Below are 26,575 nucleotides of genomic sequence, written 5' to 3' on the forward strand. Positions count from 1 at the left end.
CATTTCCTCCGATGTCTGCGTTATTTTTATCTCTGACGTGCAATAACATAGTTGCATTTGTAGCGACGGTGTGCTCTCTGCATTGCTCCTTGCTTACCATATTCTCTTTTTATACCTGCACAAAATGCTTGCTTGGTGCTCGTTGTGATATAGCAACCGAGAGCTGTGCAAATAAACATTTTACACCTGAGTGAAATATTTTATTTATGCATGGCTGAACTTCCCCCCTTCAGATTTTCCTTATGACTACTGTATACTCTAAGACAGACATAAAGTGCATACACAATTGTGTTTCAAAGTTTCTTTTTTGTGTGGTAGTTTGGTAGGGTTGAACATTTGTGAAGTTAACTTTGGTAGAGCATTTTGTATTTTGAAAACCATTAGAATGTGTGTTGATTGAAACTCTCCCATCAGTGCCTGCTGTTCATACTGGACCCATGAGTCTTTCTTTGATACCACTCTCAAAACACTGGGAAAGACCCAGATCAGATTTCTGTAAAAATGTATAATAATGTGCTGGAAACAAAGACATCTGGCTTTGCAGGTGAACTGAGCAGCCACTGAGCAGCAGCTTTTGAAACTAAGATGGTAACATTTGCTTTGGTCATAGGACTGATCTTATGGAATTTTAAATGTGCAATCCAGAACCCAGTGTATACAGCTTTACAGAGGGCTAACATATACAGAAATATAAGATCTTATGGCCTTTGAAGAGTTCAAAAATCTTCCGTTTCACAGTATTAAAAGAACATGTGCTCACTGATCCAGTTTCTACTGCTTAAAAACTGTTTTTCAACTTTCTTTATTCTCTGTCTTCATTGTCTGCCTATACGTGTTAAGAAATAACTTAGGGTTGGAAAATGAAATTATGTATCCTATACTTAACTATACTGATACATATTAAGTGCTAAACATTAATTTTATGTTATTCCATATTTATATTTCTTTTGCATGACTTAAGAGGCTTGTTTTATAAAGAAACTAAAAGTCTCAGGATATGTCTACATTAGCATTTTAGTCAGATTGGCATCCCACTCCTGAAGCAGTTGCCCCCGCTTGCTAGGATGTAGTTCATGTGGAGCAGAGTGAAATGCTGGGGTCTGAACCCTGATCCCCGAATTAAGGTTGACACATGGGTGATTCCCACAGCCCTTCATACAGAGGAGGTGAGTTGGCCTTATAGCTTCCCCCCAGGGTGCGGCCGGCCTTGCAGGGAGAGCCAGAAGGGAAATGAGCCCCAGGGGTCCCGCAGTGAGCTGACAAAGGTCAGGGGTCTGCTTGGGGATAAAAGCTGGGACCACTTGCAGGGAGTCAGGAGTGTCTGTCTGTGGAGTGCACTCCACAGAGCTTCCTGGTTCAGGGCAGACCTCCTGACTCTCCCTGGAGCTGGGCCCTGGTCTGTTTAAACCTTTGCGAATGCGGCCTGATCGGGTGAGAGTCGCCATGTGGGCACCTTTCTCTTATGTATTTAACTTACTGGTCTGGCTGTTTCCCATACCAACTGTGAAACCTTGGCTCACTGTTTGTACCACCTGTTGTGGGCCGAGTCACATCTTTTGTGGGATCGTTGGGGGTGGTGTCATTTATGTACCAGCTGATTGACTTGTTTGTACCCCCGGCGGTCATTCATGTCACAATGTTTCTGATTATAATACAGTCTGTGTATTGGTTTCTCTTCCTGCTGGCTGTATCATTCTTGTTGGGCCTGGGCACTGGCAGAACAGCAGAGTTGGAGTGCAAGAATGGGACTGCTTTAAGGAGATGCAGTCCAGGTCTTACCTCTAGGTAAACCCTTGCTATGGTCTTGCTCCTACTGAACATTCTGTCCTTGGGGCTCTACTGAAGTGAACAGGGAATAAACTGAAGCAGGTATGAGCTTCAGAACAAATGTTGGGGCTGTTTGCTAATGTAGACTTAGCTAAGTCCTATGAGGACCATGGGTTTTCATCTCCATGAGGAAAAAACAAAAACTAGTGCTTCATGATGAGGCTTAGCATCTTCTCTTTATTTGGTGCCATCAGATGCGTTCTCTTATATGCTGTATTTGTGTGATTTCCCATGACATTGAGTAGACTTCTGTGGGATTTCAGAGGTTAATAAATGCTGACCTTGATCTTACCAGCACAACCTCATGGCAGACTTAAGTTACAGCTATTCACATGCTTTAAGCTGCAGAAGAAAATCTGAGTAAAAATGCTTTTCTCTAAGTTTACAGCAGTACTGGCCAAGCTGCAGTCTGTAAAGCTATCTTCAGCTTTCTTACAGCAATAGGGAAAGGGATTTTTGGCTGACAACTTAGATCAAATTACCTTATGTCCTCCACTTTCACTGCTTGTTCTGTAGAAGCAGAACTATTCAAGAGCGAAGAGGTTAGCACTTAAGTGGCTAAATACCCGATCTTGCAGATACAGCAGGTAATTAAACACTGGGCTTCCTGATGGCTAGGGTGACTGTACAAACCCCAGTCCAACCTATGGGTCTACAGAAGTTTCCTATAACCATTAACTACAGAACAAAAGTCCACAATTCTAAAAAAAAATATATTTTTTTTAAGAATCCTTCTCAGTATTTCAAGACAACTAGTATTTCACCCATGTAGTGGTGAGAATTTGGAAAAATCTCCCAATGGATGTTTTCACAAACTAAAGCATGAAAGATGTTTGCTTCTAAGGGGAGAACGTGGCTGAAGGTGCCCCCCAGTGCCTTCAAACAAGTATGGGAGCACTGAAATGTTGACAGACGAGAGGAGGAAACTGTATTCTCTGCCTCTGTGGGATGATGATGCCTGGTCAGTGCCTACTGATTTTGTGTATGGGTACTTTTATTTCAAGAGGAGATGAGAGTGGGAACAACGAGTTCTCATGCTGCTTTTAAACCAGTACCACAGTTTGCTGCTGTGGATCTTATGGACACCCAGGATTTGTGGGTAACAGGTGACAGATAATTTGCAGAAATGGTGGGAGAGGAGGTAGCCTCCTCTCAGGTTAGAAGAGAATGTTCAGCCTATGGACAGGACATCTTGTCATTATGTGGTGCTTCCTCAACAGCAGGATGGGAGACTAAATGAAGGTGATGTGGGAATTTGAGATCTGCCATGTGGGAGTGCCTGTGGCCTTGGCTTATTTTTATAGGCAGTTAAGATTATGATTATTATCAGTATTTTAACAAAAGTGCAGATCTTAACATGGACCGAGACTGGTCTGGCTAATTTTCCTGTCTACAGGGGTAGGGTGTATAAGGCACCATCCCATTGGAAGAGTTGGGTCTAGTCTGTAAGTAGATGCCTCAACTACTTTTAACTGTTTACTATGATGAACTTTTCTATTCTAGAGTTGAAGGTAAAACTGAGATGTACTATAGGTTGTTACCATCTGCTTTAGCTTCTCCAGCTAAAGTTTTAGTCAGTGCTGCTTTACTTGAGCCCGTGTATGCACTGAGCTCTTGTTTTAGATTTTACGTTGTTCTTCAAAGAACTGGCTTTAAAGATTAATTAGGGCAGGGGGAGAGTGAGAGTGTGTGCCTGCAAGGCACACAAGAAAATGTGACTGTGAACCTAACATTAGAGCACTGACCTGAAAGAAGAGAGAGAGAGAGGAAGGAAGGAGAGGAGGGGAAAGCATTCTTTGAAGAGTAAGTATGATTACTCTCCTCTGAGGGAGGAATACAGGGCTAGATAATGTATATATGCTTGCTGAAGTACTGTGTAATTACATCATGGAATTAGCCCATAAGTCAGGTTGCAGTCATGTAGATGCTTACAGCTGTGTTTCATCTGATTTAGCTTGGATGCACATGCTGAGAGAAGGATTATCCTTCTCAATTCTATTGCAGAAGAAATATTTGCATGCTGATTTGCCATCACTGACACACACATGGGCTGTTTTAGACTGCTGAAACAAGCCTGTTTGAATGAGGAGATTCTTTCCTGAAGGTCCCAGTAGCAGCGTGGAGCTGGGACTGCACAGGTCATCAGCGTTGTATGAGACAAGGATCTGAACCAAAGAGAGCTCCCTGTTAAACTGGCATTCACAAAATGAAGTGGGGAGATACAGGTGTTGCTAACTGCAACTGCAGTTCTCATAATTTGGACTGGAACTTTTTCTTGTGCCTTCCAAAGCAGCCTTTTCTTTAAAACATACAGAAATAAGTTGTCACTGCAGTCATTATATTTTTCTTATATCTGTTCTGAAGCTTACAGAATGTAAGAAAGACAGGGGCATGTGAACTGGGGAGAAAAGATGACAAAGCTGAAAACATTGAAATGGTAAATCACTGTTTTGGAGTATTTACTTTGTCTGTGGGTTGAGACAAGAAGTCATTTCTTCCCTCTCAGCGTGTGTTCCTAACCTTCAGTTGTTTTGCCCATGAACTATTGTGTATGGAAAGGAAGCACGTTTTTGCCACGTAGCAAAATGATGCACAGGAAACGGCTTGGTTTGTGGCATAATGTTTTTGTTTAATACCTTTTTTATTCCAACAGGAAATATGGGATGTATAAAATCAAAAAGGAAAGAGAATCTGCATGGAGATGGGCTAGATTTGAAGAATCAACCAGTACGTAAAACTGAACGAACTATTTATGTGAGGGATCCAACGTCCAATAAACAGCAAAGGCCAGTAAGTAGATAGTCTCAGGGGAGAATTCCAGTAGCAAGATCAAAGCATGACTGGCATAACTTAAATTTCAATCCAAAGCACAGGCATGAAGAAATTCAGATGCTCATTAGTCCACAATTGGGCTTTGGGTGTTCTGCAGTTCGCCCTCAATGAATAAGTACTTACAGAAATAAAAAAATTGGTGGTTTGTTACTTAATTACTTTGTCGTAGTTTTATGCAAGAAAACAGTAATCCTTGGCAATGCTTGATCTAGATGTAGCTACATCTCTAGAAGGGTTCTAGGTGATTGTAGAAGGTGTGACTAGTTCAGAACCGTTTTTAGTAGCTGTGGGATCCAGGTGTTGATGATTCTGTTTAAAAAGGCTGAAGTAAGCACAGGTGATTCTTCACCAGCTCTAGTCAGCTTCCCTTTTACTCACAGAAGACCACCATTTGACCTTGCATGAGGCGTGTAGGTAAGCACAGGAGGGGAGTGGGGGTTGTAGTGGTGAAGGGAGCAGCTCTGTGCTGCAGGAGGAACAAGCTTACAGCAGCTGCTTGTGCAGTTCCTTGTGCGCTGCCTGGTGCTGGGAAGGAGAATCCCATAGGGTACCAAGTGAGTTTCTTTTTTGCAGGTTGGCTGGTACCTTTTTCCCCTACCTCCTCTGCTCTGCTGAGGAAACTGTTTCTTGACTGCCCTTATCTGGGGTCATGGTCACTGTGGGTGTGAATGGCACCATTCTCTGTCCCCTCAACAGATAACACAGTGGACTCAGCGTGCTCTTGGTCAATATAGACACATCACAAACTACCATTTATTTTGTTTTGAATTATCCTGTTTTATTTTTTCTTGCACAATCTTAGCAATGTAACTGTGCTTGTAGTTCTTTAGCATGACAGCTACACTTTAATAACTGTCCTGTTAAAGTGCCCAGCCTAAACCCTCTTCAGCAGAACTTCTGAAGCTGTGAACTTCCTACCCATGGCTTGTGTCACACCTTCCTGAGGTTTAAGCTGCTCAGTTCAGAATCTAGTGGAGACTTACTATATCTTCATGTTATAATTCACTTTTTAGGAATAGTGGGAAAAGACTGAAGCATTTGCTTTTTATTTAAGACATATGACACCAAAATGAATAACATGTAATTGTAGTTTAATATTGTCACAGAGATCTAAAACTGCTTAATAAGGACATGTTTTGTTGTAGGCAAATCAAGAAGCCCAGCTCTTACCAGGACAGAGGTTTGTCAGGGAAGGTACGTTTTCGTAGGAATCTCACTTCTGTGTGCTGTCCCCATGTCAGCCTGTGAAGTAAGGTGACTGTGCCCTTGGCTTTCTACCTTTGTAGAAACGGAGGAGCACGGAGTCATCGTGATCGCTTTGTATCCCTACGATGGCATTCATGAAGATGACTTGTCCTTCAAAAAAGGAGAAAAATTGAAAGTTATTGAGGAGTAAGTATGACAGTATTGATTGTATTGTTTTTCTTTGGGCTCATCTGATTTGCTTTATGATGTTTTGATATCCTACTCATAACATGAGTGTACCAATGGTAAGAGAGCTTCCTTGCATGTGAAAGTGCAAATGCACATGGAGCCATTGGTAGGGCTTCACAGCAGCCCTTGATAACAGTGACCATTGATCACAGAGAGCCAATGGCTTCTCAGGGGGCTTGAGTTCAGAGGAAAGGTGCTGCTTCTCTCTCCAGTGTGGGCAAGGCCCTCAGCACATTAGAACCCAAATAAGATTTTATAATTCCTTTCCTGTGAATACTACAATTGTTTCTATTTTTTCAGGCTGGGAGAATGGTGGAGAGCAAAATCTCTCATGACCAGGAAGGAGGGCTTCATTCCCAGCAACTACGTAGCAAAAGTAAACACCCTGGAAACAGAAGAGTAAGTTCTTCCAAGCTCTGAATACTGGCAGACATCTTCCTCCTGGTGGTGTATCCTTTGTGGGTGGGGGAGACAAATGGTTCTAACTCCTTGAAATACTTTTCAGGTGGTTCTTCAAAGACATAACCCGAAAGGATGCCGAAAGACAACTCCTGGCTCCTGGAAATAGTCCTGGAGCTTTCCTTATCAGAGAAAGTGAAACATTAAAAGGTAGGCTTTGGGGTAGGTTACTTTGACATTGGTAGTAGAGTTAAAACCAGTCTGTCTTAAATTAGCATCAGGTGGCACTGGTTTGGAGTAGTCCTGGTGTTTCCTATTCTGAATTTCCTGAAGTTCTGCAGGAGTGAGAAGGATGAGAAAATTGCCAGGAAAATTGAGAAGAGAGTTAGAGGTTAACACCTGAAGCTGAGTTGTGAACACAGAGTGAGTGTGTGTCTCACTTCACAAGAAGCAGGAATGAATGAAATGACAGATCTTTTCTCTTCCTAACATATGTGATTCCCTTATTGAAAGACACCCTCCAATGTCAATAGTAGGTGCTGCATTTTATAGTCTCCATTATTTGGCCTGTATCCATTGCTACAAATTTTAATATGTAGCTAGTGCTTAATGGGGGTTTAAATTTCTGCTCTGTGGGGTGACTGTTTTGGGTTTTTTTGTTTTTCCAAAAAAAGCTTTTTGGTGAAGGTTTGTTCTGTAGACTGAGCTATTTGCACTGAAAAGCTTAGTGAAGTCTCCAGAGTCTTTGTCTGGGACTTTGAGAAGAGCGTGAGGTTCTGCCCCAGCATTTGGACTCCAATAGCAGCCTGACTGGATGCTCTAATGCTGCATCCTCACAGGAACAGGGCATGAATCCCTCCAGCAGATCATATGTCTGCCCTCTCCACAGGGTGCCTTTTCTGGCCCTAACACTGTAGATTCTTGATTAGGTAGCTCCCTGTAATGGGCCCATATCGTTGTTTCTGTGTTTTCAAATGAAAACTCCTAAATGAAGTTCTTAAAGGAAGGCTCTTAAATTCATCATAGACTACTGAGAGTACAGCAAGGTACCCCGAGAGTATTTCTTTCTATCCCCTTCTGTCACTGAATGTGTGTGTGGGGAGAGATGGGAGTGAGGTGGTTTCTTATCCTTTAAAAATGGACAAGAATTGTGTGAGTAGAAGAAACAAAGAGCTCTGTAGTTAAGGGCAGATGCTGCACTGCCCCTTCTTAAATCCCAGCTGAGGTTAGGCTCCTTTGGGCTAACAGGTTTGACCTCCCTGCTGCGTGCCTCAAGCCTTCTCCATGCTCTCTTTTTGCCAGCTGGCCCACAACACCCAATAGCATGTTCCTTTTCTAAACGTTGACCTCCAAACGTGAACTTCTGCCCAAGGAGTGTCACAGCCCTGGCCTTGCTTTCTCAGCCAGCTCCACTGGAGCCTGGGGGGGACTTTCCGCAGCGGTGGGCGTTGGGGCATGGAGCTGTCTGGCGTATGGAACTCCTGGGTCTGCTGATGAAGACTGAAACAGAAAGTGTGACTGTAAGCGTTTTGGTGACCGTTTTGGGACCAGCTGTTGGCTAACTTCCTCCTGTCGATTGCAAAATGCTTTCTGAGGAAATAAGGGAGTAAAAAGACTAGCAGACAAAAGGTGATTTTGTTGGGCTCAGCTGTAGACCTGTAGGGTGACTTTTTTTTTTTTTTTTTAAAAAAAAAAAAAAGCTTTTGGTGAAGGTTTGTGCATGGACACTGTAGACATTTGCTATCTGTTAATGATCATTCTTTCTTTATCCACAGGCAGCTATTCCCTCTCCATAAGAGACTATGACCCGCAGCATGGTGATGTTATTAAGCACTACAAAATTAGGAGCCTAGACAATGGAGGATTTTACATCTCTCCAAGAATAACTTTTCCCAACATCAATGATATGATCAAACATTATCAAAGTAAGTGAAAGCAGTTAGTGAATTACTTAACAGAATACAGCCATTATTTCCTCTGAATGAAAATAAAAGCCTTCTTTTATTTCAAACCTTTTCATCTTTCTTTTTTTCCCCCTAAATAACCCAGCATGCATGTTACCAAAGATAAAGCAAAAGTGCTTGGAACCCAAATAATGTTGTTATAGTCATACCTAACACTGCTTGCTCTGTGGCATACCATTGTGAAATAAAGAACAGCTTTATAAAACACCTCATCAGAGTTATGATGACATGAAGCTATAGTAGAATTAATTGCATACATTGTAAATAAAGTAATTCTGAATTTGAGAGTAAACTTGTATTCACAATTAGCAGAAATACAGATAGAATTGTGAATGTCATCTTGTATCTGGCGTTGATTGGGGAATTTTTAATTTTTCCTATGATTTTAAAAATTTATTAATAGCGTTTTGAAGGAAGTAAAAATTCCAATGACTTCAAAGAAATAAAATTGCACCCATGTAGACTATATGCATTTATTATATTAAACAAAAAAGGCTGGGGGGAGGAGAAGGGACAAGTTTCTACCTATGTTTTAGTTACAAAAGTGACTTTTCATTCTGCATAACCTCCTGGTGGATAGCTCAAAAATATGGGGTTTTATAGTCTTCTAACTGGGAAGACAGAGGGGACAAAAAATGTCAGACAGAAAATCACAGTGATTTTTTTCAAAGTCACGCTGAGGACTTGGCTGTGAGATTTCTCCAAGTTGTTAGACATGTGCTAATTCTTTGGCACAGCTGGAAAACCTGAGAATTATTCAGCATTAGTATTAAAGTTATAGCTCGCCAGTGTCTGGAGAAAAAATAATGGTGACCTACTTATGCTTGCATGCACATGTGTCTGAAACCATGCTGCAAGAAAATTTAATGACAAACTCGGAACACAGGTCCCAAGCCTGACTCCAGTGTGTATCTTCATTAACATACTGTCAGTAATCAGATCTGTTGTATTTATTTGGCACAAATTGTACTAAAACCCCTTAATAATCTGATGATAACCAGATGCATGTGACACTTCCTTATTAAATTTTTCTTTGAATACCAAATTTCAGTTCAGAGGTGCTTAAAGTTATGTGAAAGCACTAGAAAAGTCAAATTTTCATCAAAGCATCAGATTATTTGGAATATTGTTTTGAGCTGGTTAGTGCACATCTTCTAATATTTGCCTCAAGTCGCGAGTCATGGAAGTGTAGCTGATTTTGTATCTTGTTTTTCTTTTAAAAACCAGAACAATCAGATGGTTTATGCAGAAAGTTGGAAAAAGCTTGTATTAGTCCCAAGCCTCAGAAACCATGGGATAAAGATGCATGGGAAATTCCCCGGGAGTCAATTAAATTAGTGAAGAAACTTGGAGCTGGTCAGTTTGGAGAAGTCTGGATGGGTAAGTTTATTCCTTTGAAATAAGTATTTAAATCTGCTATAAGAAGTGTAATTTCAGATGTCATAGTCAACATGAACCTGGTCCAAGCTACTTATAAAACATCAAACTCAGGTCTAGGATGTACCTTCTCTTGAGGAAGGAGATTTTGTAAGGGGGAAGGCACCCAACAGAGACAAGGAACAAATCCTGTAACGTCTTTTGAAGGAAACAAATAGTGAGTTAGCACTGTAATTTAGAAGGTCAAATGCAACAAGGAGGTTTTTTTGTTTGTGTTTTGTGGGGAAAGTAGAAGGTTATAGTAAGACAAGACTTCCGAGTCTCAAAATGGATGGGCCTCTCAGAACTTTGTTTCAAATTGGAAAGTGGTAAAGAACATGAAATTACAAAGTCATGTCTTCTGGTGAGCTATATAGAGAGCTTCCACTGTCTCTTGGTAAAGAAGATGCTGCAAAGTAATGCATGGGACAGCTGTGCTGGGTGAAAAAAAGGGGACACTTAATCCAAGTTTGTTTGCCAGCTTGCTGGTCAGAAAGTAGGTGACTGTAGTAAGAAGATTAGAGGTTGATCACACCCTACGTTCAATTATCAAGCAAGTTTCCAATAATGAGAGTGTCATAAGACTTACCAGTTGTAAATGTTAATACATATCAGGCAAAAAAAGTCAGAACCTTAATTATTAGAAACATAACTAGCTTTGCTTGCTCATAAATTGCTCATATTTTCTAAGCCTTAGTGACTTCCTGTGGCAAGGGACTATGACCAGTAGCTGATAATATTCTGTAAAAGTTATTTAATCCTCTTGCTTTTTAAATTCTTCCTATGCAGGCTTCTGAGTATCCTTGTGGGTTCCATATTGCACGCTCTGTGTACTATTCATTACTTACACACTTGTTACCAGTTACCATCTTATTTGAGATAAACTTCTTCCCAAAGTCTTCATTAGGATTTCTTTTTTTAAGGCAAATAATTCTTTTAGCCCTTCCCTGAATCTCCTTTTTGGATGCTACATTTAAATAGTAATAAAATTATTAGTTAAAATAATATATCAGCTTATTATTACTGTTATCATTCTGATGATGATGATTAAGGAACAAGATTCTATAGTCAGGGCATCTGAACAACTTAAAAGTATATCCCAAAGCTTACTAGAAGGCACAAAGCTATGAAGGGGACTCTGATATCCCATGGGAGTGTGGCAGTCTTCTGGGAATGTCATTGCTTGGAGGAGATGCTCTCATTTTAAAAAGTAAAGCACAGAGTGGTCCTGTTTGAGGGGGTAATTCAACACACAACTCCAGTGTCAACCAGAAAGCTCTGATTCAGTCATAGGTACAATCTTTTGGTATTAATCATGCAAAAAAATACAGACAGTGCATCTCTATAATATAATATAACCAAATTCAGCCTTTTATTTGGCCATGAGGGCTTAAGAAACTGTCTAGCTATGATACACCTGAGTGACAATTTACATACTAGTTAAGACAGGCATCAGCCATTGTGCAGTCTTTTCTGACTAATAAACCAGGGCAAGAAATGTTTTTCAGAGCACTTCAGTGTCAGTTAGACTCTGTGACAAAGTAATCACCTGGCTGAAAATGTAGATCATTTTGGGAAGTGGCCACTTCTGCACATACACAAGGCATAAAACTTTAAAAGGGTGTTTCTGGTTCAAGATGTTTCCTCTTGTTTGTGTCATCATTTTAACATCTGAATTGGGCCTAACCCCTGAATTGCTGCACTGTGAGAAAAATTAATGTACTGTGAAAGTGATCGTTGTGTTTCCTCTTCTTGGCCTCTTTTCTGAAGCAAGAGAAGCTGATTTGCATAGCACAGGTCCTCTTGAATCAGGAGCGTGGTTAACCTTAGAACTAAGGAAGTTCAAGCTGGAAAAGATGTTTTAGGTCAGCTGTGTGGTACAGGGTGTCAGCAAACGCCGTGTATTGTAATGATCAACCAGGGCCAGCAGGAGTTCTGTGGAGGTGTGGAGAAATAACCTAGTTGTTACGCTCTCCTGCCTACAGAGCTGGTTGTTACCCTCTCTCCTCATATAGAACAGTTATTTTTTAGGCATAATGTGAATCAGAAATATTGTTCCATGGTTTAATTACTAAACAAATTTCTTCTTGATAAAGGGTACTTTAGAATTGTGGTTTCAGAGGGAAAAGTGTCCCATGCAGAGAAGCTGGCCTCCCATGTAAAAAGAGAGATGTGGAGCTACTGGAGTTAGTCCAATGAAGGACCCTGCAGATGATTAAGGGATTGAAGATCATCCTCCTGTGAGGAAAGGCTGAGGGAGCTGGAACTGGTCAGCCTGGAGAAGAGAAGGATCATGGGGATCTCATCAATGAATGTAAATACCTGAAGGGAGGGTACAAAGAGGATGGAGCTAGACTATTCTCAGTGGTGCCCAGTGACAAGAGCATAGCCAGAGGTCACAAACTTAAACGCAGGAGGTTCCCTCTGAACATCAGGAAATGATTTTTCACTGTGTGAGCAACCAAACACTGGCACAGGTTACTCAGACATTGTGGAGTCTCCATCCTTAGAGATATTCAAAAGCTAACTGGACACAATCCTGGACAAACAACTGTAGATGGTCCTGGTTGATCAGGGGGGTGGACCAGATGCCCTCCAGAGGTCCCATCCAAGCTCAGCCATTCTGTAATATGTGGGGAGATAGAGAACATACTGTTACTGCAACATGAAGGTATACCAGTGTATCTTTTATAGTCTTTTTTTTTTTAGTTTGTCCATGAGTACTCCCTGGGTTTCCAAGTTAACATCTTCCCCTCTCACATTTTGGAGGGAGTAAGGGTGTACTATGAGAGGACTAAGAAAACCCTAGGAGCAAAAAGCAGACCCACATATCCCAAAAGCACTTAGCTACACTCCTGTGTGACCTGTTGTTTTGCCAATTACTAGGCCTAGCACGAATGACACAGCCAGCAGGAAGACAAACCAGTAAATCGACTGTATTGGATATAGAAAGGTCACTACGTGGATGATCACCAGGGCTACAAATAAGCCAATTAGTTCACAAGCAATCGACATCACCCCCAGCGACCCCAACAGCCATTCCCCACGACTGACAATAGGTGAACAAATAAAGAACCAGAATTTCCCATAGATGGAATGGGAGACAACCAAGTCAACAAATTAATCATATAAGATAAAGGCAACCACATAGTTCTCTGTCCCCTAGCCCATGTTTGCAAAGGTCCAAGCTGACCAGGGCCCAGTTCCAGGAGAGCCAGGAGGTCCTTCCCCAACCAGGAAACTCTGTGAAGTGCCTCTGCTTCACAGACAGACACTCCTGACTGTGGTCCCAGCTTTTATCCCCAAGCAGACCCCTGACCTTTGTCAGCTCACTGCAGGACCCCTGGGGCTCATTTCCCTTCTGGCTCTCCCTGCAGGGCCGGCCACACCCTGGGGGGAAGCTCTAAGGCAAACTCACCTCCTCTGTATGAAGGGCTGTGGGAATCACCCATATGTCAACCTTAATTCGGGGCTCAGGGTTCAAACCCCAACATTTCACCTGTGCAGAGAATCCTTGTCACTTAAAAAGTGGGCAGGTGAATCTCCTCCGACTCTGAAGAGCTTATTTTACACAGAGAAAAGGTGCTGTAAAGGACCACCAGTTTCCCAGTTGTGTGTATTTCATTTCTTTCTTCACTACAGCTCTGTGTAATTCTGTATGTTTTATAAAGACTTTCTGGTTCTAGGCTGACAAGTTGGTGTTTGTGTGTGTGTTCTGGGCATCAGCTGTGCTGGCATGATAGATGAAAACAGCAGGGCAGAGCTGTGATGACCTTTTATGACCCACACCATGGAAGCAGTTGGACAGCTGCAGCCTGTGCCTGCTGCCTCCACATTTCATGGGCTGTGTGGAGATGAGCTAGAGATGGAGCTACTGTTCCATTCCTCTGCTCTTCAGCAGAGCGATGGCTGTAGTTGAAGGAGAAGTGATGGGCTGATGTGCAGTAGGACACAGAGAAGCTGCTGTTCCTCAGTCTCTTCCTTAGTAGCTCCTGCAGTCGTCACAGCCTGAGGCATTATCGGGCTTCTAACAGTGTCGTATCTCTGTAGCTCAGGCATGTTGTTGCCAGTATAACCTTGCAGGGAGTCACTGCAAAAGCAGAGGGGGGAGAAAGCTGTATCTTGTGAACAAACCTACGAAGTGGTTCATCTTCAGTCCTGGAGATCTGGTCAGAAATTATGGGCTCAACCTCATTATTGTCTGTTAGAAATTCCTATCATGGTTTGGCCTGATTAAACCCATGCTAGAACCTTGAGGCAACCTATCTGTCCAAGATACTACTCTGTCAAAATAATCATAATCAGTTCCATAATAAATACCTGAAACACTATAAAAATTTTTGGAAAATTCTATTCTACCATGCAGAGAAGAGCATGGCTCTCTGTGTAAGACATCATCACATTTCTGACATGTGTACTGTTGCTGGTATCACGTTTAATTTGCAAGACAAGTCTAAACTGCCATGGTATGAAAGTTTTTTTGACCATGGATGGAGTTCAATGCATCTGGGCAGTTTCTTCAATGATGTCATGAACCAGAGTTGCACTGTGAGAGCAGAGTCTGTTTTATGCACTTTTGTTCCTAGTGTGCACTGATATGGTGGGAGCAAAAATGCTCAAAGGTATTAATAATCCATGAAGAGAATTCTCAAGCAGGGCTAAGAGAAAAGTTAACAAGCCAAATGGAGCCATTATAATGTATTTTATTAATGAGACACATTTTGCTTGCATCTCATGTGTAAAATATTTCCTCATTTGGTAACCTCTAAGTGGAAATATAAGTAGCATATATTTTGGATGCATCTTCTCTTAAGCAGCTGTTAGAAAAATCACAGTGAATCACACTGCTGAAATACTGCTATTAAAATAAAAGGCATCAAAAATCATAGAATGTTTTGGGTTGGAGGGGACCTTTAAAGGTCATCTAATCCAACACCCCTGTAGCGAGCAGGGACATCTGCAACTAGATCAAGTTGGAAAGAATCTGAATGTTATGTTGGGTGTTCTAGCTGTAAACAAGGAAAGGAGGTAGCAGTGAGGTGGGGGTTGAGCACTTCCCTCAAGGAACAAGTGACAGGACAAGAGAAAATGGCCTCAAGTTGCACCAGGGGAGGATATAAGGAAAAATTTCTTCCCTGCAAGGGTTGTCAAGACCTGGGTCAGGCTGCCCAGGGCAGTGGTGGAGTCCCCATCCCTGGGGGGATTTAAAAGACACATAGATGTGGTCCTGAGGGACATGGTTTAGTGGTAAACTTGGCTGTGCTGAGTTAACATTTGGACTTGGTGATCTTAAAGGTTTCTTCCAACTGAAAAAATTCTATGATTCTAACAATTTCATTGCTTACTCCCCAGGGAGGCTGTGGAGTCTCCTTCCTTGGAGACTTTTAAGACCTATGTGGATGCATTCCTGTGTGACCTGCCCTAGACTAGATGGTCCTGCTCTGGCAGGGGGGTTGGACTCGATGATCTCTGGAGGTCCCTTCCAGCCACTAACATTCTGTGATTCTGTGATCTTTTTGAATTCATCTTTAGGCAGCAAACTGACCATATGTTCATTCCTATCACCTTGCAAGGAATAGGGTGGCACTGCAGGTGCTGGGCTTACACCTGGGGCCAGGTTCAGTTCTCCCAAGGCAGATGTGAGTGGAGGGTTCAGAGCTGCAGGTACTGTGTGAAGAGGGGGGGATACAGTGCCGGAGCCACCCCTCCCCACAGCTCCCTGTGTGCCCCTGGAATCCACCCTGGTGCAGAATGAACATGAAATGTGCTGGCACTAGCTGAAGCACTCGGAGGTCACCAGTCTGCCCTCCACCTGCACAAAGGCTGCGGTTTCCTACCTGTACAGTAAGACTGCCGGCAAAGCAGACAGTCTTTATGGAAGCTTCCACAGAAGTTCTCATGGTAATAAGTGACCTGACATGAGGGTTAGGACTTTGTTAAACTGGGGTAGCACAGACGCATACTAAAAAGATGCTGTCTCCTGTGGTCCAATCGAGCTAATGCTTATTTTGCTACCAATGGGCAGGTGGGAGAGATGACAAATTCCAGTTTTGCCGAGCTGTCAAGGGTCTGTTTTTTACAGGCACTGTTGTGTGTGCTTGTAAACTTCACAACCACCTTTCCTCAGTGTTGTGGTGTCGTTACTCCCCATACATGATGAAATGAATGAATGTGAGAGAGATCAGGATCAGTTATCTCTATACTCTTTTCAGCTAATTTGCTTTGTGCATTAACACCAGTGGGTCAGGGCAGACCACTTTCTGCAGAAAAATCAGTATGGGTGAGGTGTTGTAATATCAAAAACTTAGTGCAAGTAGAACTCTAGTTTGAGGGATCTCTTTAGTGAATGTAAAATACTGTTAGATCATTAATGTGAAGTGTGTTGGTCACACTTGCTTCACAGAAATAATGATATTCACTAGTACGTTCAGTAAAATATTCAACAAATTGGGAGTGGAACTAAACTAAACAACTAAAGATGCTCTGCTTTAGGGTGTGGGATTGAATAGTAGAAGTGATACAAATAAGTTTTCTGTTTCTTAAGCAGGAATAAATATATTTTATATCCCTTTTTCTGATAGGTATAAAATGTATACCTGAGCTTTAACAGCAGATTGGATCTGTAGTTGTCATTTCTTATTATTAGATCATTTAGAGACATATTTTTGTTACACCTTCACTTGACCATGTTTGGAAAAATATATTTAATAATCATGCAGGTGAATATTTTGTGATAGACATAGTGTTTTTTCTCAGGTGAGGTTCCTTCTTTTAAAGAAGATGATAGAAGGTGGATGGTTAGAGCAGCAGGTCTGGAAATTAGTTCCTGGCTTTGCTACTTATTTCTTACGTTGGAATGATAAATAGTATAAGGAAATTGTAGACTCTAATTTAGAGGTGTATCCAGTGTTGTAATACTGATCTGGATTGTTGCTGAATAAGGAAATGAGGCAATTTCATTAAGTCATGAAAATTTTACCTCTTCCAAGAAATACTTTACAGTGTTGAAATGGGCATGGTGAGGGAGAAGATTTGCATTTATAGCCCCTCTCTCTTTCTCTCTTTCTTTTCTTTTATTTCTTTTTATTTTTCAAACTAAATGACTTCATAAGATAAGCTTTGGGATCTGTGCTTGCTACTTTATTATTTTTAATATTATTTTAACATCTATTTTATGTTTGAAAAACATTAAAGCAGAAAACAGTTCACTGCTTTTCTCTTTACTGGTAGTTGGTTTTTGTATGATTAGAAGGTCTGATAATCAGAGAAATGAAACAGCCACAGTCTCTTCCACTCTTGGCATGGGCTGTATGGTAAGAAATTATCACATTTTAAATCTTGCTCTGAGTGCTGGAGGGTTGCAGTCCTGGCAGTGTTCTTTGTTGGTCATGAGAATCCTCATTTGATTGCACTTTTCTGTAATGCACTGAGATTACAGAAAGGATTATAAGCATGAGACTGGCGTTCATAAAATAGTTATAATTATGGTATTTAAAGATGCTCCAAAATCTCGCAAGCCATCCATGGACTCTATTAGATTCTGAAGCAGTTCACGTGGCTGTTCATTAAAACACCTCTTATCTGGATGAATATTTTAAGGGCTACTTGTAAATGAAAACTTGGCACGAAGTCAGATAATTTGCTTGCTTCATTTTTTTTCAGGTAACTGATTTCTAAAAGCAGGAAATGGATTATTTTTCACTGTGGTGTTATATCAGTTGCAAAACAAAAAGGAATTCTAGCGTAAATATTTGTGCTGTGTCTGGCGCTTGCTCTCAGGCTCTTGGCTATTCCTGGAATCCAACCTCACCTGTTTCACAAATTCCAGCTCGTGGGGGCTCTGTGCAGTGCAGAGTGACTTGGAGTGCACTGATCATATACCCTTCTTTTAGGTTACTATCATAACAGTACAAAAGTGGCTGTGAAGACTCTGAAGCCTGGAACGATGTCTGTGCAAGCCTTCCTGGAGGAGGCCAACCTCATGAAAACACTTCAGCATGATAAGCTTGTCAGGCTTTATGCTGTAGTGACCAAAGAAGAACCTATTTATATTATAACAGAATTCATGGCAAAAGGTGAGAACATAGGATCTGCACCCAGTGTTTTAGTAAATTCTCCTCCTTCTTCTCCTAAATTAGCCCCCTTTCTTTAAAAAGGACTTTAAAAATGAATAAAAAATGAAAACTTGTGGGTTTAGCATAGTTCTTTTGAATGCTCTGCTATGAAGTGAAGGAGCACCTCTCCTAGAGGAGAGGCAAAGCTTTAATTTTATTATTCATTGCCACAGTTGTGAAATAGACTATTTTTACAGTTTTCTTAAATGCAGTGTTTTTCATTTTAATAAAATGAATGTTGAACTTGATGATCTTGGAGAACTTTTCCAACCCTCATGATTCTGTGACTCTATAATTGTTTCAGATGCAGAGCATAACCCCCAAAGTAGCTCTGGTTCCTTTGGGCTCCCTACCTAACATTTGTGTCTGGCATCATAGCAAGGCAATGAAAACAAAGCTTAGAAATGTCCTTATGTGGCCCTTGAATTGATAAATATGTGGGTAATAAGGTGAGTGGTGAGTGGTCCTGCAATGATGGCTGTGCTACTAGAAAAGGACAACCTTTATGAGAGCATTTTATACAAAATAAGTGAGCTTTCCTTCTCACCTTGTCTTGAGTGGTAGTTTCCCTGGGTTTGTTCTGTTTTCAAGCAATTCTGGTGGTATGCTGTTTGTTGAGACACTTATTCTTTATGACCTGGAAGGGATTGATGGGTGATTCTCCTTGACAGTTTTCCTGATATTCCATAGACTAGGGTACTTAGCAAACTCAACACCAGTGAACTCAGGTATGGTCTGATGGGGGTTTTCTACACTCAGGAAAATGGCAAAACTTGGGTGCCTGCCACACTGACCTGAATGTTGCTGTTGTGAAATCCTGTAAAGAGAGTCTGCCTTGCTGTAGTCAGCTTGAAAATACACCAAAGCACTTCACTGCAAAAAAGTTACCATCTAGAAAATTGGGGACCTGGCATGACCTACCTTTAGTTTGATAATAAGCTGCACTGACTCTTTCTCTTTTGTCACAGGAAGCTTGCTGGATTTTCTGAAGAGTGATGAAGGAAGTAAATTGTTGCTCCCAAAGCTAATCGATTTCTCTGCTCAGGTAAATTTTAAGAATTATGCTCAAAAATAAGGGGGTGTATTTCTCTTTGAACCCAAAACTCAGGCTGGGCAAATTTATCCTAATATTTTTTTTTTGCATTAAAAAAGAATTTAACTTTCAGATAAGTTTGGATCTCAGTAAATAAGGTTACTTGAAAGGAAGGAATAGAAAAAAGATGTTTCAAAGGGAACATGTGAAGCGAGGCTTAGCTCTTAGATACTGCTGGTGACCTTCTTAGATAGCAGTGGTCCCCTGCTAAGATGGTACACTTTCCTTTGTGGAAAGGACACTTTTCAATTCAAGCAGCTCCAGGTTGAAAGCATAAGTACAAATTTGTGAGTTTGTGCTTATGAGATTCCTTCAGTGTTAACAAATGTGTTATTCTTACTACTTAGGTTAGGTCAGTTGGTCAGACTTCTCTTGTTAACCTCAAGGGACTATTGTTGGTTTCAAATTCTTACATAAATTTCTATGAAAGAGATGAAATCTAAGCAAATGTTGTTTCAGGTACTAGTATCTGATTTACCAACTGTGATGATTATTTCAAACTATAAAAGTTATCCTATGTTATAAACAAAATCTTTAGAATTGAGGGTGATTTGTGTGTCATGCCCTGGATCCAAGGTGCTTGGAGCCCAGGGTTTCTCCTTGGACACTCACCAGCATTAGATGTCCAGTGAGGCACGCAGTGTAAAGAGTAAAAGTTGTGCTTTTGCAAGTTGTAATTCATTATACTAGCAGGTAATGAAAACATTTCTGAGAGGTTATTGTTTCACCAACCTGAATGCATGTTGGGCTTTTCAGCATGCATTAGAGTGTGCAGACTGTTGTACTCCGTTAAACAGACTTGTTACAGTTCATGAGGAGAGACAAGAAACCTTGAAAAAGATGCAATCAAACATTAGTGATTTATACCAAAAATTCACTATGAGAATATTATGTAACAGTTTTCTATAACTATTGCTATATAAATATAATGTATATTTCATATATGTGGTATTATTCATATATATATATATATATATATATACACACGCACATATATATCAATCATATATATATAAGATTAGATATTAGGAAACATTTCTTTACCAAGAGGGTGGTCAAACACTGGAACAGGCTTCCCAGAGGAGTGGTTGATGCCCAAAGAGGGATTTGGGCAACCTCCTTAACAACAGGCTTTAACTTTTGTTTAAAGTGGCCTGGCTGAGCAGTTGCACTAGATGATTGTTGGAGCTCCTTCCCAACTGGAACTATTCTGTGATATGTTATATGTCATATATTGTTATATAGATGTTCAACATATCAAATACAGATTTTTATTTAACATGGATTCAGTGCAGGAGCTGGTTTTCTTTCTGTAGTTGTTGGTCCAGTGTAGCTATAGGCTTTCAAAGTTTTCTGAGCAATTTGCGAAATTTGTCCTTGAAAACTTAACAGGGCAAAAGCTTCATAGATGTGGAAAACCTGCTGGATCCCAGGTCATGGTCTGGAGAGATGAATAACAGTGCACAAAAAAAAAACCCTGTAGCTTTGAAAATAGTGTGTGAAGTTCAAGGCAGAATATCTGTGAGCAGAGACACGAAAGGAGACCCAGGATGTGGAGAGGAAGGCACATGTGGTTTTATAGCAGAACTTTTTATTGACGTTAGGGATGGCATGTTCATTTAAAATGAATATTATGTTTTCAGAAATTTAAGGCTTGAAAAGCTTAATGGACTAGAGGGCAGCTCTATGTACAACTTGCCATTTTTGACAGTGATTTAGCTGAGTACCGGGGACAGACTTTCTAGCAAGGCCTCTAGTGGTAGGAAAAATGGTAATGGCTTTAAATAAGGTAGATTCAGGTGAGATATAAGAAGAAATGTTTCAAAATGAGAGTAGTGAGACACTGGCCCATGTTGCCTACAGATGCCCCATCCCTGGAAATGTTTCATGTCTGGTTGGACAGGGCTCTGAGCAACCCGCTCTAGTTGCAGATGTCCCTGATCACAGCCAAGGGTTGGACTAGATGATCTTTAAAAGTCCCTTCCAACCCATCCTGTTCTGTGATTCTATTTACCCTTAATCTGGTGGCTATTTTAGTGTACAGCTGTGGACTCAGGATTTTCTTTTTTTTCTTTTTTCCCCTGTACTAACAATCACAATTTATGAAATCGGGCTTGTGGAAAACATGGCCAGAAAATGCTTGCTAGGGAGGTGGTCCAGCTCAGTTTCTAAAGCAGTCTGCCTTCTGAAAGAGCTGAAGTTTCTCTTTGTGTTCTAATTAGTGCCTATGAGCAGGGACTGGGGAAATCGAGTGCTGGCTATGCCCTGGCAAAGATAATTTGATTCACTCGAGATGAATGCTGGAAGTCTCTGAAAGCAGTGTGTTTTAATGGAAGATGAGCTTTGCAAATGCATCTTTAAGCGTTTGCTACCAGCTTTAGTACAGAGCAGAGCTGTGACATCTCCTGTAGAAGTTAGAATTATCAGTGTCAGACACATTCTTTGTTTCACAGTTCTGAAAATCATACTTGCTTCTGCTTGAGATTTGCTGAAAACAAATTCAGTGAACCTTTTGCATGTGTAAACTCTTCCTGCTCCTAATGCAAACCCATTACCTACCACGTAGCATGCACACACATGGTGGCTGTGGTGGGGAAAATGTTCAAACTGGTCAAAGCTTTGTCATAAAAAGTCTTCCTTCCTTTCCCTGCAGTGCTGATACCTTCCTTAACTCCTATGATTTATAGCTTCACTGGCAACTCTCCTTTCTGCTTTTTAAGGCTACAACATTAAAATCATAATAAACCTGGAATAAAATTAATAGATATTTTTGATGCACTGTTTTAATCCCTCTCTCCTCTCTTTTTTAAGGGGAGAGAGAGGAAAGTCCTAAATCAGGATTGATGTTAGCTTTTCTTTTGCATCAGATTTCCACTGCAGTTGCACCATATTCTTTTTCATGTTTCTTTCTTTTTTAATGATACCCTCTAATGTTCCAGTGCTTAATTATATACATTACTGTAATAATTTTTTTTTCCCCTGTGGGTCTGCTTTTATGGCATAGCTGCTTTACTGGAGCAAGAGGAATATATTTTTGCAGCCTTCCCTGACTTCACCTTTAGGATGAGCACTGCTACAAACTGAGAATTGATATTACACTTCTGTATCACTTGAAGATTAAAATGTGACTTTTTCCCAACAGTTTTCAGTTGCCTGATATAAAGGTTCTACACCCTCTCAATCCAGACAAATAGTCACGAGAAGATGAACTCTCTTTTTGAAAACTGTGATCAAGAAGAGTGTTGTGGTTTATTATGCATTTGGACATTACTGAAGGGAACCTGGGTTTGGTTAATGCCAGACCAAAGACAACCTTGTCCAGATCAATAACGTATCTGCTCCCAACCTTTCAAAACCACAGACTTTTTTTAATGAGGCTCTTCTTGGGAACTGAGAATTATCAAATTTAAGGCAGTGTGAACCTCAGGTCATAGCCACTTAAACTGTCCCAACCCACTTCTTTCCCTTCTCCATCCTGTGTTCTCACCCCTTTGTCATTCAGGTTAACCACGGGTGCATCCTTGGCCCTTCCAGTGGCGGCTGAAGCAAAGGCAGGCATTTAAAACCTTCTCTGTAGCATTTCTGTGGGGCTTTCTCCATCTGCTTAATATGAATGTTTTCCTTGGTCTTGTCCTGTTACTAACACACCTCTACTTATACTTACTATTTGTAGCACTTTTTGTGGGCGAGCTTTCCTGACACCTGTCATATTGGGGTATTTTTTATATTTTGTAATTTGACTTTATCATTTTGGGGTACTTCTAACCATGTACCATTTGGCCAATTTATTCACATCTTTACAATACATGTCATTGGTCCTTGCAATTAAAATTAGTGCTTTTTTTGATGGTGTGGTTCTTCCTGAGATTTTTTTCCCTGTGAGGTTGAACTTGTCAAACCTCCAAGTTCTTTAAAACTTGCTTTCCTGATTAAACAAACAAACACCTTCCCATTCTGCCATTCTTTTATTTGCTTTTATTTTAATTTCTTCAAACACCTTCAGAAGTGACAAAAAATGGGTCAGAAATTAGGGAATGCTGTTTGCTCTGTGCTTTTGTTACCATATTCTTTCAGGATTTTGAAGGATTTTCATACCTATTTGTGAAATGGCCCACAAGTGTTCTGGAGAGCTCAGTGACCAGTTTTACAGGTAGAAAGAGCAGAACCAGAGAGGAAAAAGAGCACTGCTGGCTGAAATCACACCCCAAATGGGAGTCAGAGCTGCTTGCAGAACTGCAGCTCCCAGTCATCTTTTTGCTGCTTGGCTTTTAGCTGAAGCCTTACAGTAAGGCTGTCTGCTGGAGTGATTTCTTTCTTCCAGAAGACTTTTCTCCCATTCTTACCCTGGGTGTGTGGTTCCTAGTACTTAGAGATTAGTCCTGTGGCTGTTTTTAAAAGGATTTAAAAACATTGAAAACAAAAAAAAAAAGACATTGAGTATGTCTGGAAATGTGTCAGTAGTTTATTAAAGGTGAAGGGGAAACTGCTCTCTTCTTGGTAGTCACACTTGTGTAGCATAGGCAGAATCCTTTCCTGAAGGCCACCAAACATACTCCCTAACTCCAAAAAAACATTGAAAACAAAAAAAAAAAGACATTGAGTATGTCTGGAAATGTGTCAGTAGTTTATTAAAGGTGAAGGGGAAACTGCTCTCTTCTTGGTAGTCACACTTGTGTAGCATAGGCAGAATCCTTTCCTGAAGGCCACCAAACATACTCCCTAACTCCAAAACAGCTTTCCCAGCCCGCTCCCCAGTAGTTACATGTAGCCGAACAGGCTTGACAGGTACCAATGATCATTAAAATGGGGGGAAAAGGCTTTAATTTTCTTTTGTTCCTATGAATTTCTCTACCTTTAACATATCATTTGGCAATGAAAACCCAACAATTATCATAAGGAGTTATCATGTGAGCTCTGGCACCCGTTCCCTTGATCAAAAAATCCTTTTTTTTTTTTTTTAACACAGCAGAGGTCTAACATGACCAGATGTGTGAATTGAATTGTCCAGTTGCTGTGTTTCCCCTCCTTCTCACATTCAAAATCCCTTGACCCTTATTCTTTTCCTGCTTGGGAATTTTTTGTGTGCCCAAATGCTTGCATATATGTGGCTTCTTTGAATTTCTCTGTTTCAATGCAGTCAAAACCATTGTCCTGGGTTTTCATGGAAATACAGTTTGTATTTGCTGAAAGCATAATGGGTCGTTTAATGTCACATTCTTCATTTGTGATTAATCAGATGATGATTTCGGTGAGCCTGGCACAAATAAGAGGAAATAAAATGGTCTTTCCAAAGGCTTTGATGGCTGAGCTTGGAAGTTAAATATCACTGTCACGAATGTCTTTTTCATGATGTGGCTCTTCATTCCCCAGCCACCAGTTCATCCAAATGTTACATCTGTGCAGGGAAGTAGGAAGAGAGTTGATCCTTTTTGACGGTTGATGTAATTTTGGTGACATTAGTGGACCTGTGTGCATGTTGGTTGTGTCTGGTAAACTGGCCAGTGCAATCTCAGCACTGATCTTAACCCAAACGCTTCCCTTTCATCTGCCATTCCTCCCCAAGCCCAAGTGATGGCATGGGAGGAGAGGCAGAGCAGGCTCTAAGCAAGTGCTACTCTTCCATTTTGTCTGTAAGCCTCTAGTAAGATTTTCTGTGGCAACTATTCACTAGTAGCTGCTTCCTTCATTATAAAACGTCTTACTTATTTCTAGAAAATGTGAAGTGCAGGTGTTCATTCTCTTCATTGTGGGAGTTTCTTTCTGGTTTAGTGTGAGAACCCCCCTGTGTTGTACAAGGGCAACGTAACACTGCTCTGAAGAGTGTACTGGTTTGTTAGGAGAGGTTTGCAGTGGAGGCAGGTGGGAGGGCAAGTGGCTCTGTTTTTCCATTGCCTAAGCTGAAAAAGAGGAACAAAGACCCTGTGGTTTGGTGGTGTAAGTGGTGGCAGTGGCTGCCTTCACAGTGGCCCTCAGGGACTTTTTAAAAAAAGGATAAGCAGAAGTGATGTCAATGTTTTCTCAAGATTTGCTCAGGTGCTTCTGCCTGCTTTACTGCATGGCTGAAACAAGCACCTCTGCTGCTCTGGGGCCCTGCACTTGTCTTCTGAGGTGGAGAAGGAAGGAAGAGTCCACATATCAGTGTGCTGGAGAAGGCTTTTTGCTGCTTTACTTACTGCTTCAATAGCAAATCTGAGCTTGTGTGTTACCCAGACTATTTGGATGAGCTCTCACCGGCCCAAGGACATCTTGGAGAGGTACCCACGACACAGGCTGGACCGTGGGCCTTGCCTGGCAATGATCCATCACTAGAGCCACACAAGGAAGAGAAAAGCTGACAGCTCATGAGTACTGGCTTTATTCTTCTTTTTAACCAGCCCCTCTGGAACTTTTGGACAGAATATAATCGCATCAGTTTTATCGTTTTGAGTTTAGAGACTTATTTCATTCTCTTTATTTTCTGAAAAGTAAAATTTTTTTCTTCAGGGGGTAAAAATATATGGTAGTCTGAGCAAATACTGAAAATATCAGTGCATATTTTGAGGACATTAATCATCTTCAATTTGTTTGAAAATTAATTTGGGCTGCTGAAATACAAATTAAATGTACTTATGATAGTATCTGAGAGCTGGCTGTTGCCAAACACGCCTCATGCATGAACATGTTGTTGTAGAAGAAAATAAAGTTGTTTGCTCTATCTTAGTAATTGTTTCCTGATTGTCCAGGCCTGCTCTGAGTAAATAGAAAGGTTTGGGGTTTTTTAAACTCTGTCTGCACTAGTGCTTCACCAGTCCTTAAAAGAACATCTGTAGCTTGTTTAACATTAATTCCTTTCATTTTCTTAGTATTTATAAGATAAACTGGTTAATAATTTGGGGAAGAGAATATTTTAGTAGAAATCTTAGGAACATTTTAATTAAGATTTTGTTTCAGGACATGTCTCTCATGCATCTCTGTAATCCTGACAGCTGTTATTCACCCAAACAAGTCTTTTGAAGCTGCTACTGTAAGAATAGTTTTGCCGGACTGGATCTACACATAGGTTTTCCAGGGCAATAACCCTGTCCTGCTTCCATCAAAAAAATGGTCCAAAGATTCTGGTAATGAATAAAAGGATGCAGCTTTGCTGATAGCTTGAAAGAAGAGAGAGGTCAGACCTGCTGGTAGTGTTATGTGGTGTCGAACTACGCAAACAGTTGTTTCTTTGGTTACAGATTGCAGAAGGGATGGCGTACATAGAACGAAAAAATTATATCCATCGAGACTTGAGAGCAGCCAACGTTCTGGTGTCAGACTTACTGATGTGCAAAATTGCTGATTTTGGACTAGCGAGAGTTATTGAAGACAACGAATATACAGCAAGGGAAGGTATGGGGTTTATTTCTGCCTTGAAAACTTCAGCCTCTGGGAGGCAGTGAGGCTGTATCTGACAATAATAGAGTGATTTGCATGTTCAGCAGCACGGCTGTGACGTGTAGGGGCACTGGAGGGGTGGGCCC

At 40.9% G+C, this 26,575-nt stretch overlaps 1 protein-coding gene across 5 annotated transcripts in view; it reads left to right on the forward strand.

Moving 5' to 3' along the window:
* Positions 1 to 4,485: 4,485 nt before the first annotated feature.
* The window catches only part of LYN (LYN proto-oncogene, Src family tyrosine kinase), a 27,953-nt gene continuing 5,863 nt past the window's right edge, over positions 4,486 to 26,575 (forward strand). Inside the window, exons 1-11 of one of the 5 annotated variants that reach the window (XM_008937850.1) lie at positions 4,486 to 4,621; positions 4,901 to 4,906; positions 5,818 to 5,853; positions 5,946 to 6,051; positions 6,394 to 6,492; positions 6,599 to 6,702; positions 8,268 to 8,417; positions 9,684 to 9,836; positions 17,765 to 17,947; positions 18,955 to 19,031; positions 26,291 to 26,444. In XM_008937850.1, coding sequence (XP_008936098.1) covers positions 4,486 to 4,621; positions 4,901 to 4,906; positions 5,818 to 5,853; positions 5,946 to 6,051; positions 6,394 to 6,492; positions 6,599 to 6,702; positions 8,268 to 8,417; positions 9,684 to 9,836; positions 17,765 to 17,947; positions 18,955 to 19,031; positions 26,291 to 26,444 — 1,204 coding nt within the window. Of the gene's footprint in view, positions 4,622 to 4,900; positions 4,907 to 5,804; positions 5,854 to 5,945; positions 6,052 to 6,393; positions 6,493 to 6,598; positions 6,703 to 8,267; positions 8,418 to 9,683; positions 9,837 to 17,764; positions 17,948 to 18,954; positions 19,032 to 26,290; positions 26,445 to 26,575 lie in introns of all 5 variants that reach the window. The other 4 variants (XM_008937851.1, XM_008937852.1, XM_008937849.1 and 1 more) reach the window with 4 other exon arrangements.

Source organism: Merops nubicus, unplaced genomic scaffold, assembly GCF_000691845.1.
Source record: "Merops nubicus isolate BGI_N331 unplaced genomic scaffold, ASM69184v1 scaffold11663, whole genome shotgun sequence".
Lineage (NCBI taxonomy): Eukaryota > Metazoa > Chordata > Aves > Coraciiformes > Meropidae > Merops > Merops nubicus.